The 15,783-nt window shown below is 37.6% G+C and overlaps 1 protein-coding gene across 2 annotated transcripts; it reads right to left on the bottom strand.

Moving 5' to 3' along the window:
• Positions 1 to 179: 179 nt before the first annotated feature.
• On the bottom strand, positions 180 to 15,415 carry LOC306886645 (sec1 family domain-containing protein 1). Of its 2 annotated transcripts, none has more exons than XM_079443935.1 (25): positions 15,317 to 15,415; positions 14,447 to 14,517; positions 14,222 to 14,310; positions 14,040 to 14,130; positions 13,811 to 13,933; positions 13,540 to 13,627; positions 13,366 to 13,455; positions 12,136 to 12,191; positions 11,537 to 11,622; positions 11,112 to 11,211; positions 10,560 to 10,699; positions 9,386 to 9,476; positions 9,226 to 9,299; positions 8,636 to 8,717; positions 8,419 to 8,515; positions 6,646 to 6,716; positions 5,103 to 5,182; positions 4,919 to 4,981; positions 4,752 to 4,827; positions 3,734 to 3,787; positions 1,856 to 1,908; positions 1,500 to 1,533; positions 1,103 to 1,168; positions 951 to 1,019; positions 180 to 386 (listed from the first exon to the last, which is right to left on the bottom strand). In XM_079443935.1, the coding sequence occupies exons 1-25, from the start codon at positions 15,345 to 15,347 to the stop codon at positions 363 to 365; spliced, it is 1,899 nt and encodes a 632-aa protein (XP_079300061.1). In that variant the 5' UTR covers positions 15,348 to 15,415; the 3' UTR covers positions 180 to 362. The 2 variants fall into 2 exon arrangements, with proteins under 2 accessions (XP_079300061.1, XP_079300062.1); XM_079443936.1 differs by having other exon boundaries at positions 13,820 to 13,933; positions 15,317 to 15,381.
• Between the last annotated feature and the right edge of the window lie 368 nt (positions 15,416 to 15,783).

The raw sequence follows: 15,783 nt of genomic DNA, 5'->3' as shown, positions 1-15,783 counted from the left end.
TGTTAAAGACTTTAGAGACTGAGACTTTTGGGACAGTTCTCGTCAGTCAGCAAACCACTTAAGGCATTTATCTCTGCTGTTGAACTCACCCGACGTCAGTAAGCCCGTGATGAGGCATATAATGTCTAAATCTATGGCGATGACCCACTCAAAGTAGACTCAAAGAAAGAAAACAAAATGCAACTGGTGCGTAAGACTTTATTGTCGGGGACCTTTAGTATTGAATTAAATAGTATAGGAAAACAGTATAAAGTACATGGAATATGAATGATTCTGAAGTTAGAGGGTTTTAATGGAGTACAACTGAAGAGATCTTGATTCCAGTTTTGAGAAGGGTGGATAACTGGACTTCAACGCTCCTCCTATTTCTGACCAAGCTGGGAGAGCTGTGGAGAAATTAATGGGTTTAGCGTTAAATGCTCTGATACTCACATCAACATTTAAACAAAAGCAGGATTACTACTGAATAATTGTTCAGCAAACACTCAGTGTCGTATAAGTTCATGACCACAGCAAGAATTGGGAGACACACACACCCCTCTTTTTCACTCAGAGCAAAGGGGTAAAAGTATATTAACAAGAAACTGATGTGGGAAAAAAAACCGAGGCAAAACGTTTAAAAAAATATTTACAGAGGGAAAGGCACGTTATGACTTGGTGTCAACGTTGTTGAGACAAAGTACAACATAGATTTGCTTCAAGCAGCAAAAAGCATTCCAAGACACTCAAAGCAGTGTTGTTCCCTTCAACTCAATGATAATCGGTTGGGTTTTAGAGCAATGGATTGTGAAGCATCTGATTTTTCACTAAATTCTGTCATTGTATATGAAAACATATTAATGAATTTATATTTTTATCTGGTAACTGACATTTTAAACATTGTATTTAAAAGTCCTTTTTTTATGAAATGCACTTCATGTAGGTTTATGCAGTAAGGGAAGTGATCATACCTGTTTCATTAACTGGGCTGCATTGAAAAGCTCACTACAGCCATAAAGAACCCGCTTCCCTTGCCTGGCCTGTAGAAAAGGAAATCATTACATTCATAAGCAAACCAAGTTCTTGTAGTACATTTTACATGTCAAAATGTGTGCAACCATACCTTTGTGTAGTCAACAAGATTTTGATACTCTATGTAATTGCCCCCACCAACGACAAAGACGATGGCCTGTGAAATGATAATCTGTCATCAGCTGTTCAAGCTCAATAGTGTGTGAATTTCAATGCAACCTGTACAAACACTCTGTACTAAATAAAACCCGGTAATATTTCACAGGCTGACTCAAATGGCCGTCCTACAGACATGAGCTCAGACACTCTGGGCTTCCAGCTCACTTTGTCAGCAGCAAGGCCTAATCTCCACTAGCAACAGAAGGCTATCTGTGCCATAGATTAACCCTGCCAGGTTACAGTGCATGGGTGCCAAAGCATGAAGACAACGTATCAACATCCACACGGTACAACATTACAACCATCAGATATCAGCGTTTTATACTCGCCTCTTGAAAGGGGTTCTTGTTCCTTGGAATGGTGCTGAGGGAGTTAAACAGTAAGGATTAATTCATCATCACCGGCAGAGAGCAAAAATAGCCAATAGTTGTAGAAAGAAAAGAAAAAAAATGACAGATCTTCTCATAATCTAAATATTTTGAGTGGAAAGTTACAGCTTTGGCAAGGATGTGCAGATCTGTTATTTACCTAACTTCAACACTGCCTTATGTGCATGTAATAAAGACACGAGTGATTTCAAATTCCTCCATGGATCAAATGCCTTTAACATAATATTTGAATACAGTGGGACCAAGTCAAGCGCTGAGATGTATCATTTGAAAATATAAAGAGCCTAGTCTCCTACCTCTCGCTTCCGCGAAGCATCTTGGGATCAAAGTATCTGTAGTCATCCGTCTCCTACAAAAATCACAACACATAACATTAGGGATTACAGAGTGCGTATGTAAATTAAGGATGAATTAACACTCAGCGCACCCTCCACACATCACCATCTCTTAAAAACCACCTCATCTATCTACATTAAACGCTTATCAAGATCGAACGCTTCCCAGCAACCATTCGTCTGAGAAGGTTCAAGAAGTCTCAAACAGTAAAATGTCCTCCAGTTTGACTCAAAAAAGCAAGATTATCATCACTCTGCTTTGAAAAATCTCGACACAAATTGAGGAGGCCAATGGCCTCCTTCTTCCTCATCCTCCGTATCGGATGGGCCAAGCCTGTCTCTTCCCCCACGGGACCTCAGTCAGCCCGGCCTGGCGCATACTTCATTCTGGGAAGAAATACTTTGCCGTCAACTCACAGAAAGCCTTGCTGCACTTCCAAACGGGGAAATGCTCCAGATTTTTCTGCTATCAGTTTATCCTTGTCGGGTAGCGAAGCTCAATATTAATAGAGAGTGCCGAACACACTATTGCAACCCTGTCGCACAGGCCCATCTGCGAGGACTATCTGACGAGCGGCGAAGGCAGGAGACTCTGTAGTGCTCAGCCGGCCAGCATCCCCAACAACAGCTGTATTGTGCAGGGCACTGAAATTCCAGTAGCTGAGAAAATGATAATACAGTTATGTTCATTTAAGTTTATGGGCAATGAAGGGGAAGCATTTCCAGTCGGTAATGGGATACAGCAATCTGTCCACCCCCAGCTTTTGAGAGTGAGAAGATCAGAGGGACCCTGAGGGTGTTTCAGAAGGAAATAAGGTCTTTATGTCAAGGAACGAGAAGGGGAAGCTAAAAGTCCGCTGTTATAGAAACGAATGATTGCAAGAGCTAATATATCAGCTAGCTGTCTCCCCTACAGCACTTTATATTTAAAACACGTTGGGACAGTTCTTGGAAGGGTGCTTGGGGAGATTCAAGACGTCTAAATAGGGAGGAGTCCTAGAAGTCATATTACGAGGGCGCTGTCAAAGATTTGCCACATCATCTCTTCTGTGGCAATTCCACATTTATAAAACATCAGCATCAATCATTCCCCACGCACCGTCCCAGCAGTTAGTTGATTTCAAAGCATCAGGAGAAATTTTCAAAGCAGATTTTTCCTTCAAGACTATCCAATGATAACTTGACAACAGGCAGTGTGTTCAAATACCTGATGCTTCATATACAGACATTTTGCAGACAATGATATCCTCGAGTGTAGCAGAACACAATTCCATTATCGATGAAATAGCTTCAGCTGCTGTACAGACGTCCCCTAGTGCTGCTCACATGAGGGGTTTGCAACTTTGTTCCGCCTCACAAAGGTGAAAAGCCCAAATGGACTGCTTCCAAATCTCTCAACCCTAGAAAATTAATACATTGTGTTTCGGGTTCACTCACTAGAAACCTTCTCCCTCTCTCTCCACAGGTGTTCCTCTGGCTGAGACAGTCGCATTAACCGTGCAGCTCAGATTGCCTGAATTGAGGTCTCAGCACACTCAAAGTGCCCCTTCAGTGCCTCATTCAGGGAGAATTCAGTGTCCCATAGCGCTGCAGTGTCATATGCATTAATCCGCAGTGGGAGGTAAAGCAGTCAGCCTTGGCAATACAGAATCTTGTGTACACACAGGACACAAACACACTATCTTTTTAGATTTAGACTTCTAGCTAACAATCAAAATCCTTCTTTATTACTGAAAGAGTTTCATACGATTATATCAGCAAAACATGTTTAATATTTGTGCTTATGAGGGAGATGATGAAAGGATGTAACGAAAGGGAGAAACAGACAAGGACGCTCACCGGGTTTGACTTAATTTCCATCAAGTTGTCCAAGATGCGAGTAACCGGCAAGTTCTATGAGAGAAACAATTGAGAGTCATAATAAACCCCAAAAAAGAACCAGATGCTTTTGATCTAAAGAAACTTAGAAATAAGGAACATCACAATCAATTTATCAAATAAAAGCTAGATGTACCGCAATATCAAAAATGACTAGTAGAGAAGTTGGAGCAGAAGTAAAAAAACTCACTGACCATTAATACATCACCTTTATTTCCCCAAAAATAATTTTTTATTCGTTAAGGAACTTTTTTTTGGTAGTGTATCTAATCTTACATTTCAAATGTTGCAGCAACGAAGCTTGAGTGCACATCATTTCAATGTTTCTTAGGTGTTCAGTGTGTTATTATAGCGCTGTCCTGGTTTTTAAGCCAAAAGTACTATGTTTTTTTTAAGTATATGTTGCTAGGGTATGTGGAACAACAACAGAAGCCCATGTTGATAAATGCTGGTGTGAGGGGATAAGAGATGCCTGCAACTCCAATTTAAAGTACAAAGACATTTCAGTCTGCCATGACTTCAGAAGAGAAGCAACGCAGACACTAGACAAGGATGAAACTTTGTAGTGTGCATTTATTGAGCGCCTGTGCTCACAGACACTTTTATATGGAGTGCACTTTGAAAGGCTATGTGCACAGCTGTATGCATTGCATACAATAAAAGTTTATGTTGAAACTGAAGTATAATTTGATATGGGTGTTTTTTAGTACATTGCGATTTCTAGGGTGTTCTTCTTGGTATTTTTAGCACACCGCTCCTTGGTTTCTTAGGTGATTTTAGCTCATTGCTATGGGTTTAGTAGGCTGTCTGCGAATTTGTAAATAACACTAGAAATACTTGCTATGCTGCTTAAATGGGCTGGGTGTTTTTCACATCAATATACAGCTGCTGCGGTGTTCTGGGTGGTTGCTTACTAAGTAAAAAGAGCCCAGCCTTTGTGATATTCTGGTCCTTAGATACAGCCTAGGTAAATGCTTACATGCTGTTTCAGGACCAGATTTTTCACCCCCTCCATCACAAATTGGGAGCCAGTGTTCATCACCCTCGAGAACAGTCTGAAAAATGACAGGTCATTGAATACAAAACACATATGGCATCAACAAAAGGATTCATATTTTCAGAATTAAATTTGTCACAGCTTCATACCCCATTGGTTTCACTCCACTGCTCCCGTAATTGGCTGGTGTTGCAGCCATCTTGGTGAAAGCTCTGGAAAACAGGTTATAATAATTGCAGCACCTCTGTTCTCATCTTTCAACTAAATTTTATGTAGTAACTAGGCAAATGTGACTGTGTTTTGGTGTGTTTGTTTACAATGGCCAGAACTTACTTCCACTGCTTAATGTAGTTGAGTGAGGATAAGTCGCAGCCTGCATCAAGCAAGGCTTTCTTGTACTGTTCAAGATCAGCCTGAAAAGAACAAAATGTCTTTATTTATTCAACTCTCAAAATCCAACAGTTTAAGAGGATCTGTTTTTATAGAATGAAGGATGACTTATAGCTCACAAGCCATAAGCATTCATCAGGGTAAGGAGAAACTCTACTTCCTGTTAGAGACAAAGTGATCTATACCACATGAGTGAGAGGGCTGTTTTCATGTCACCAACCTCATTACAGCCTCAGAAAACAAACAACAAAATGATTGTTTTTGGAGTTAAAGCAAACGCTCAGCCAACAATAACCTACGCTGGTTCAGGAGGACACAGATGAAAGAAAGGATAACCAAAAGACGTGGAAAGTCAAAGCTTTTACAGCCTGCACTGATAAACATAATAGAGAATGACAGTTCTTGCCCACAGCACAGGCCAGTGCGCTTTCTCCAGGGTTGAAATCTGGTCACTTGGACATGGTCCATCCCAGCTTGGTCCCAAGGGTCCGTCCCTTCGGAAGTGTACACAAGAACTCAAAAATGTCATTTGCATGGCCGTTTAAGTAACATCCCACAAAAGAGATCTTGCCATGAGCTGAACAATCCTGCTTTATCAAGGTACAAGAGTAATAATAATTGGCCGTGTTCCTCAAATCTGCGCTGCATGTGTCCCAAAGAACAACAAGGCTTTTGAAGACAGAGTCTGAAAATACAGTTTAAGAACCCGGGCCGAGCTTCATAGGGAATGGACAGAATGTTTTTGGCTCCATGTGTTGCCAAACAATGAAATCCATGCATTTGCCAGTGATTATAATAAATTGTGGTATTACCGAAAGCGCACATCAGGGTAGCCCACCACGGTCAACCTCAAACTTACGTTTAAGGATTATTTATCTAAGACTCTTAAAAGAAGATTTTGTGTTCGGTACAAGTTAAGTTAAGTCGATAGCAGTTGGGGCATAATTTTGATTACCACAACAATTAATTTCCATTTGTCCAGCCTTTTTTTTTTTTTTTTTTTCTAAAAGAAGGAAAAATATAGGTTAAAGCGGTGTTTCACTAGTACAGCCACAAGACGTAAAACTAAGCTTTTCTGTGCAAAGTTACATCCAATATCATCTACTTCAACATTATGCCACTAGAAATCACAGCTCAAATAATACAGATGTTTTAACAGAACAGTTAATGCAAGTGCTTTAAAAAAAAAAAAAATAAAAAAAAAAAATAAAGAAAGATTCACACTTTAAGTCCCCCTTAAAATTAGCCCCAATGACTATCATTGTAAGTCACAATAACCTTGATTTTTGCTGTTTTTAAACAAAACAATGAACAAGTTTTTTGGGTGGTAATCAATATTATGCCACAAATGTTTCTACTAAACTTGTACTGAAACCAGACGGTTCCTTTAAGGTTGCTATGATCTGAAGTTTCTTACAGGATATAGCTGACCATGATAACTATTTGTAGTGTACTCTTTGTTCGTGACCATGGTGTGGGGCCTTACCTCAGATGGGGGCTGCTGGGAAGTGATGTAGTAGATCAGAAACAGCCTCATCTTATCTTCTGCTGTTCCCGCTATCAAGAAGAACAACATTTATACAGTCATCATGTAAATGCACACAGTTACTTTAAATTCCGGAACAACTAGATTTTGTTAGTGTGTGTTTTTTGTCCTCGCTATTGCTGAAACATGATCAGAAAATCAAACACTGTTCTCATCGGAACAATAAAGCACTGTAACACTTGAAAAATAACTGATCATTATCATTATAGTTAGTGGCCATTCCTGTGTACTCATAAGAAACCCATGAACCTACAGAGGACCCTGTGGAGATCAAGAAACTGTGTCCTCTTGAAACCTCACAATGCTGGCAGGAGAGAAAACAAATCTCATCCTGTGGTAGCATCACAGAGAGCCTTTAAAGCAGACCGCTTCCCCCTAGGGATGTGATGTATTTCAGTCCACTAAGCTGGAAAAATGACTGGATGAGGACGAGGGCTGAAATAGGCTCTCATTAGGGAAAGGGGGTATGAGTTACTCCTTCAATTAGTTTCGTTTGATCTCTCAGGATGGGGCTGTTCTTGGTAAAACAAAATTTTATGACAGTAAGGCAGTATGCCATCCTTTGAGGGATATAGTGGTGTTTGGATTACGGTCAAGCTCAAAGAGCAGCTGATGAGTCAAGGCTTATTAAAGCAATAAGCCACTTGAGGCCAAGCATTACAGAGATTTTACCACAATTACGGGGTGTTGTCTGGCAGAATGTGTCGATTGCCATGGTTGCCAAGCCACAAATTAATCAAAGATCCTATTATTGTCATCATCAATATTATTTCTATTACCTAGCATTATTATTATTGGTTTGTAGCATCTTGTGCTGGTAGCATAAAATTCAAATGATGCGCAGTCACGGATGTGCATATTTTGGCGTTGATTCTAACAGGGCTCAACCAATGATCAGATGGTAAAGTACCAACAGGTTATTTATTTGCACTTCAGTTGGGATTTTATAATCTGTGGGCTTTGTATAAAAGATCAGGGAACTGTATAAAAGATAAAATCTAGGGCTGCACGATTTAGGAAAAAAATAATAATTCAAACCACGATTTTTCTTATAAATATTGCAATTTCTATTCAAAATGCAGTTTGTAAAATAAATAAATAAATAACTATAAAAAAAATTATAGTAATAATTATTACTAAATAACATCTAAAATAAAACACTAATATAATCTCAAGGTAAAATAATAAAATTTTATATTTAAGAAAATTAATAAAAACTGTAAAATTACAATACTGATATTTTTTTTGTTACAATCTTCCAACAATCAAACCATTGTGATTTTATTTTAGAAGGAAGCCCTTTAAACTTATCAGTTTATAAATGCTTCTTATTACAAGTATGGGAAGATAATTAGTGCATTGTTGCATTCCCAAATGCACGTTAATAAGTGACCCAAACTCAGAGATGAGTTCTTGTGGAGCAGCATTCACTACCAGCCGAGCTCCTTTGATTTGATTTGATTCAATCTTGATTTTATTTTGATTAATTGTGCAGCCTTACTGTAATCCTTACCTGCATGAGAATAAAAAGACAAGAAAAGGTCAAAATTACTGACGTGAAAAAACACTGACCTGGCCAATTAAGACAGGATTAAAATTAAGTAAACGTTTTGGTAATTAACGACCTCCCTGTATAAAAAAATAATCCTTTCCAAAAAGGCCTTAAAGATGGAACATCAATAGCCTTGAATGCTTAACACAAGGAAGACTCACCATCAGGATCACTGATAATGTCCAGCAGGGATTTATCGAGTGTGGACTTGCTCATGAGTTTCTCTTCATACTCGAAGTACACATCAAGCTTACGGCTCTAAAGACAGAAAGGGAAATTTAGAAGAGAAATATGCTGCTGAACCTCACAGAAATAATACAATGTGCTGAGAAGATGTAATCCAAGAGATGAAAAACATTTTTCTCATGGAGCACTGACCTTGATGTGGTCCAAAACTGCTGTGGCAACGTTGGTGTGGAGGTCAATCAGTCTCTTCTTTTCCAGGAGCTCAGGAAGAGAACTGTTTAGAGAGAGGAGCAGGTTGTTATCCTACTCTATATGTGTAGGGTCAGGCAGGGGTGCAGCGGTAGGTACAATGACTAATTCATATGTAAAACAGCTCTTCTGAAATATGAGACAAGTACTGGATGAATTTAGAATACATCAGGATATACTTCATACAATTGAATAAAAACTTAATTTAGGATGGGTTCACTTTTTTTATGGGACAGATCAACAAATCACCTGCTATTGTCAACCAAGAAAATCTTTGATTTGACATTTTAAAAAGTCTTTGAGATAATATATCTAAATATAAAAAATTTTGTAATATATTATAATTATATATTAACAATTATTTAGAAGTTTATCGGAATTTTAAGCTTTTAAAAGATATTTCTGGCATTAATTTATTTAAAAAATATCCATCATTATTAATGTGCACGTAGATAAATAACAAGTTCAATACATCATCATGTCCCTTCACACAAAAATTCTTGATTACTTAATTTTTACGAAGAACTTCTCACCTGACGGCTGAGGTAAGTTTGGCAGTGTTATCTGACAACATACTAATGGCTCCGTCATCTTCCCCTTCTAAGCCCTTTTGAGGAAAACCACATTTGTCTGTGTTAACCAGCATGCAACAGTTCCATCATGTACAATTTAACATCAGACTTATTAACCTACCATGATACTCTTAAGGCGTTTAACCTCATCCTCTTGAGCTCGATATGTATCTAGTTCCTCCTGCACGGCTTCTGCAACCTCAGGAAATGGACTGAAATGGTGAACAGAAATGAATTAAATGTTTTCCATGCTGAAGAGGCTAAAAATAAATGACATTAAGCTGTTGTAAATAAATTTGTATAAACTGCTGGACACAGTCCTGAAAGCAGGAATGAAACAAACACAGAACTGATATTTGCAAAAAAAAAAAGCAGTAATATAAAATACCATTAGCAAACGCTCTTAAATATTAACAAACACTGTGACATCTAACAAACTATTTGACTGAATTAAGACAACTAGGGATGATTTCCTATCAAACATACACATGCTTGAAAGTATAGCTGGTTTATTAAATGTCCTTAAAGGGATAGCTCACACAAAAATTTACCATTTTGAACCCACTGACTTCCACTGTATGGAAACAAAATGAAACAAAAAAAAAAAATGTTGTGTTTCACAGAAAAATTTAAGTCATTCAAGTTTGGAACAATACAACGGTGAGTAAATGACGACAAGATGTTAATTTTGGGGTGAACTATCCCTTTAATCAAAACTAAGACAGAATTAGGTCTTTGGATAGCAACATCAGACATATGAAAGTGAAAGTGAAGTGACATACGGCCAAGTATGGTGACCCATACTCGGAATTTGAGCTCTGCATTTTAACCCATCCAAAGTGCACACACACAGCAGTGAACACACACACACACCGTGAACACACACCCGGAGCAGCGGGCAGCCATTTATGCTGCGGCGCCCAGGGAGCAGTTGGGGGTTCGGTGCCTTACTCAACGGCACCTCAGTCGTGGTATTGAGGGTGGAGAGAGCGCTGGACATTCACTCCCCCCACCTACAATCCCTGCCGGCCCGAGACTCGAACCCGCAACCATTGGATTACAAGTCCGACTCTCTAACCATTAGGCCACGACTTCCCCACTTACATTAATTTTAATATATTAATATTAATTGACATTAGACATAAATTACATCAGACATATTAATTGCACAGTCATCAGTTCAAAAGATTTAAACTCAGAATACTAGAAGTAAAAAAACCACCACTAAACATTTGTTAATGCACAACAATTATCTCCATTTGGATACATGAGTTTTACCAACAGTAGATGTTTACCTTCCTTTGTGTTTTTGCCAAAATTTGTCAGCACCAGTCAGATCATAGCTCTTCTTGTTTTTCTTTTTTGGTCGTGCTCCAGCTGGGCTGGCCTCTGACCCTTGAGACTCCTCCACACTGACCCGGTTCAGGTGGAAGTCCTGATATAGGGGATATATCAGTTAGGCAAGGCAACAGAACTGAATCAAAACACAATACAGGTCCTAAAATAACATATATGCCAGCTTTTACTAATACATAATAAAATCCCTCAGAGTACAGCTGCCATTCAGAGAACTTAGATGATATTGAGGCAGAAGCATTTTTGGGAGAGTGGAAAAAAATACCCAAAGGATTAATGATCACTGGCACAAAAAGCATCCCAGCATTCCACATTTCATGAAACCCCTTTGTCATCCGTATGATAACTGCAATAGCTTCATCTTTCCATATGCTGCAACTTGGAACTGTTTGCAGTTTCCATTTTGGGATATAAATTACATTAACACTAGTAGAAAAAAGGAGAAATGAATTAATTGTGGGTCATGCAAGTTTATTTTAGGTTCTGCTCACCAGCACATCATGAATAAGAGCCTGATACGTCCATGTATGGTGGAGAGGAGTCGCTAGATCCAGGTTACGATCGGCAAGAACAAACAGGGGCCTCTGAAAACTGTGGGAGTGGTGGAGAGAAAGAAGGGATATTTTTATGGCCTGATACTAAAACATTTCTCTACATTCTAGATCTTTCTTAAAGTGTCACAGTATAGGACTATCTACTTATCTGTCTATCTATTGGTCTGTCTATCCATCTATCTATCTAGCTCACTGTTCACCCATCTATCCATCCCTCTATCCATCTGTAGGGATTTGTGTCTTGGATTAGGTGTATACAATAATATTAAAATCAAAGATTTATAGCATATTACAAATATGCATACTCTCTTAAAATCAGTTGTATGGAGGTGTGCGAGACTGTGAGTGTGTTTTTGCTCCACCTGAACTGGCCAGTGCCCATGGTGTCCCCGGTGAACAGGCTGTTACGAGCGTCTCGCAGATTCTCTCTCAGTTTCTTGTCAAGTTTCTGAGGAGGAAAAGAAAAAAGAAAAAAAAAAGTTAAATCAACATTACTAATATTCCAGTAGAAATTAGTTGTACAATATGTATAAATTAAATGAATCCAATAAACTGAGCGGCCGGTGTTAATTTTGTTTTATATTACAAGTGAGACATTCCTTTGCTGAAACTAATCATCTAAAAGCTCGGCACTGAAAGTGAGCCGAGGTTGGACTGAATCCCACATACGGAACAAAGAGGAATTTTGTACCATCAGTGAAACTGAATTAAGCTACAGTATCAGTTTGCACATTGTGCACAGACTATGAAATGTAAAAATGCACCATAATGCAGAGATTAGTAGCTGAGATTAGGAGCTGAGGTTATAAATCAACTGACCAAAACCATTCTATAACACTCTATTCTAGAATTCATAAACTGCTTTTTACCAAACAGAAGACAAACGTGTCTCAAGACTAGTCGTAAAGCAAGTATCAGAGAAACATAAAAAAAAAAAAAAAAAGAGCATTGAGTCTCTTACCACGGCTACCATTTCGGCAGCATTCCCTCTTGGACATCGGATTATTGGGACAGCACCTATGATAACAGGAAAGCTCACTGTTCTGCCAATAGGAGGGAGCATTAAATATCTGCTCACAAGCTCCAAAGACACGCAAAATCACATTTCAAAAACAATACAACAGGCTTGATCATTTCACTTAATGTGAATTATGACGTTTCTGTCATATACAATTCTAGTAATCAGGTAGTAAGTAAATAGACGTAACTTAAATATTCAAAGCATTATCTAAATATTTTTGCCCTTTGAGCACTATACAAAACAATATTAGGAAGGTTCTGCCACCCAGTGGCTCTTTATGACAACTGAGAGTTAAACTAATGGTTGTAATATGATAATTATTATTAATAAACCTGCTCTTTAATTTTGCTTAAATATCAAGTCTTCGTCAATCTATAATTTTCACAGTTACTTCATGTACCATGAAAGAACGTTGCCTTATTAGATTTTAGGTGGATTAAAAAGCAGTGAACATCTCCATATGAGGAATGGATTGTCTCTCAGCACATTCTTGCAGTAAGTATTTTCCATTTTTGTGATAAAGCATCTTTATAGGTGAATAAGGTTTTTTGAATGTTAAATGGCAGCTTAATATATAAATAACTATAAGTAAACCACTTGTTGTTTGATTCCCTTAAAGAGTGTAATCAACACTGTGGCTCTGATGGGAATACCTGTTTGGCCAAACAATGGAAGACAGATGGAGTGACTGGGAATCTTGTTTAGAATCATCAATCATTAATTCTGCTATTTCATTTGGTGCAGATAGTGGCACAGAAATATTTAAAAATAAATGTTCCTAACTCGTAAGTCATTGCACATTACTGCTGTAAGCTTGTGTTCAGCAAAACTTTTTCAAAAGAAATTAATACCTTTATTCAGCAAGTATGCAATAAATTGTCCAAGGTGAAAGGAAAAGATCTCAATTTCAAATAAACTCTGTACTTTTGAAGTTTCTATGTATTATGCAACTGTTTTCAGCATTGATAAAAATTATAAATGTTTCTCACAATAAGCTTATTAGAATGATTTCTGACTATTACTATTAAATTTGTAATAATATTTTACAATATTACTGTATTTTTAAACAAATAAATGCAGTTTTGGTGAGCATAAGTCACCAAGGTTTAAAAAAACCTTTTGAACAGCAGTGTATATGCATGGAAGGATTAAAACTCTGTCATTATTTACCAAGAGTGACAAAAAAGCAGAAGAGACTATCCACTATTGTGTCCATTATGGCCTCCATGTCTGTGTCCATGATATCTGGTTTATTGATTGCTGAGGGCACAGAACAGTAGTAGCATTAATAGCATTCAAATTACAAATATGAAACTAATACTTCAAGCCACTCTAGCAGCTTACCATGATAGGAGATGTGTTCTTTGTTTTGGTTACAGAGAATGAACATATCATCTTCAAGTGTGATGAAGTTCAGATACTGATCAAATACCTGAGGAGGAACAGAACAGTCTTAATATTTGAACTGTATAATAAATACAAGCAGTGTGTTATTTGCCTTTCTTCAGGTATTCACAGAGCTTGCAAAAACAAGATTTTTTAATTAAAAACTCTAGCAAACAATCAAATTTATAACTAACGTAACATTCATTATGAACAAATGTGTTTGACTTACTTTGGTCACCTGGTTTACAGCATTAGCTGCTAGAGCAGCACTTGCTATGTCCTCCAACTTGCTTCTGGAGATTGCAGAGATGAAGTTCAAATAGTAGGACTCGTATAGTTGGTTTCGGAGATCCTGTGATAGTGAACATTTATTCATCTATTAGTTTTAAAACAGTGTGATCAGTCATGGAACAGGACTGACGAAAAGACTGATTCAGTTATTTAGTGAAAATATTTACTTGACATATCCTGTCAATGTTCTCCTCTGTGGGCATTACAAAGTAAATGGCAGGAACATCTGGAATGGGGTCGCGATCTGAGTGCAACAAGCTAGAGGAAACAAACAAAAAGCAAACAATCATTCAAATCAATTATTACTTATTCTTTTTTTTTTAAGAAACAACATTTTAGAGATCCTTACAGGTGCAGAGTGATGCCCATGTCCCGTAACTCTTTCACAGACAGCAGGGGAGATATAATGTCTTGGCCAAAGCGATCGTAAATAAGAACCTAACAAGAATAACAAAGGGTAAAGGTTTATGCAAATTATAATTATAAAAGCATCACTGAGTCACATTTAAAAAAAAAAACAACAACAACTGATAATAGAAGGGAAAACCCCTAGGTGTGTGTCAAGCACCCTTACCTTCCATACCGACTCAGCTGTTGTGTTTTTCAAAGGTGGGGTATTGAAGTTGAGCATTCGCTTCAGAGCAGCTGAGAACATCATAGAAATATAATACATCAACATTTTAAATCACTTCAATCACTACTTAAAATCATTTATTATCTTTGAGATTCATTTACTTGATTGTGTTTCAAAAGACTTGCGTGTGTGCATAAAAATAATTTTATTAAAAAAAATTTAATAAAATCACTGAAGCCTACATGCGTGGGCAGGATCTGACCAGAATTTTTTTTTCATTCATACTTTTTTATTTTAAAATTGTGTATTTTATATAGAATAAACACACTATTTTAATCAACAAATCATATATTGCCAATTCATAAAGACGAATATTATTTTTTTTACTGTAGCAGTTGCACAGAAAGTGTCAATATCCATTAAGGACAATGTCAGCCACAGAAAACAAATAAATAAGTATAAAACAGTATCCACGTAACATAAGGATCATGATTGTTTTGTACCACTAAATAATAAGCATACTAGTTTTCGTTAAGCGACTTCAGCTAGCATGTCAATTGATATCGTGGGTTGCTTATGACAGGTCTCTGTAATGTTGATAGCCGTATATTTCAGTAACGAGCTGGTTAGCTATATACAGTTATCAAAACCACAAGTGCTTCTTTATGTTGTCAAGCAGGATAATCGTCCATTCATCTGATGTTAACCAGCTGCTAGATGAACACCGTTAGCATCCTCAGCGACACTGACACGACTGTGACATTCGGTATTATTGTATGTATTTTAAGTAAAAACGTTTTAAAAACCGCGTGAAAATCATTAATGTCAGTTATATTAACAGTACCGATTGTTTCAAACGTATGAACAAACCTGTCTGTTTTTCCCGGATGGCCGCCGCCATCTTTACTGTTTATGCAGTGACGACTGTGAGGGTGACGTGGCAACCGGCGAAGCGCTGTCTGCGTACATGAACGCGCACGCTGACCACTGACGAGTTCACCGTGGTGCACACTATCTGTCTGGGCTTTTTGGTTTGGTCCCGAGTCCTGCCAAATTTACAATGATTGATGCAAAGTTATAATATGGATCAGTTTTGATAATCTTTTGTCAATGTTTCTCAACCAGAGACCTGGACCACTAGGGGTCCTTGGTGAATTTTTAAGGTATGACTTGTTAATGCGTTGTAAAACTATTCATTATGACACTTCAAAATGATGCAAGAAGTGAAATAAACCATAAACTGATATATTAATAGAATTTTTGTTTTGGTTAGTTTTTTCAAAAATTAAGATTATTTCACAGTTTTGTCCTTTTTACCACAACCAACAATTTTGCCC

Source organism: Barbus barbus, assembly GCF_936440315.1.
Source record: "Barbus barbus genome assembly, chromosome: 20".
In the NCBI taxonomy this organism is placed as follows: Eukaryota; Metazoa; Chordata; class Actinopteri; order Cypriniformes; family Cyprinidae; genus Barbus; species Barbus barbus.
Note: the sequence above shows the minus strand (reverse complement) of the source record. Positions and strands in the feature narration are given on the sequence as shown.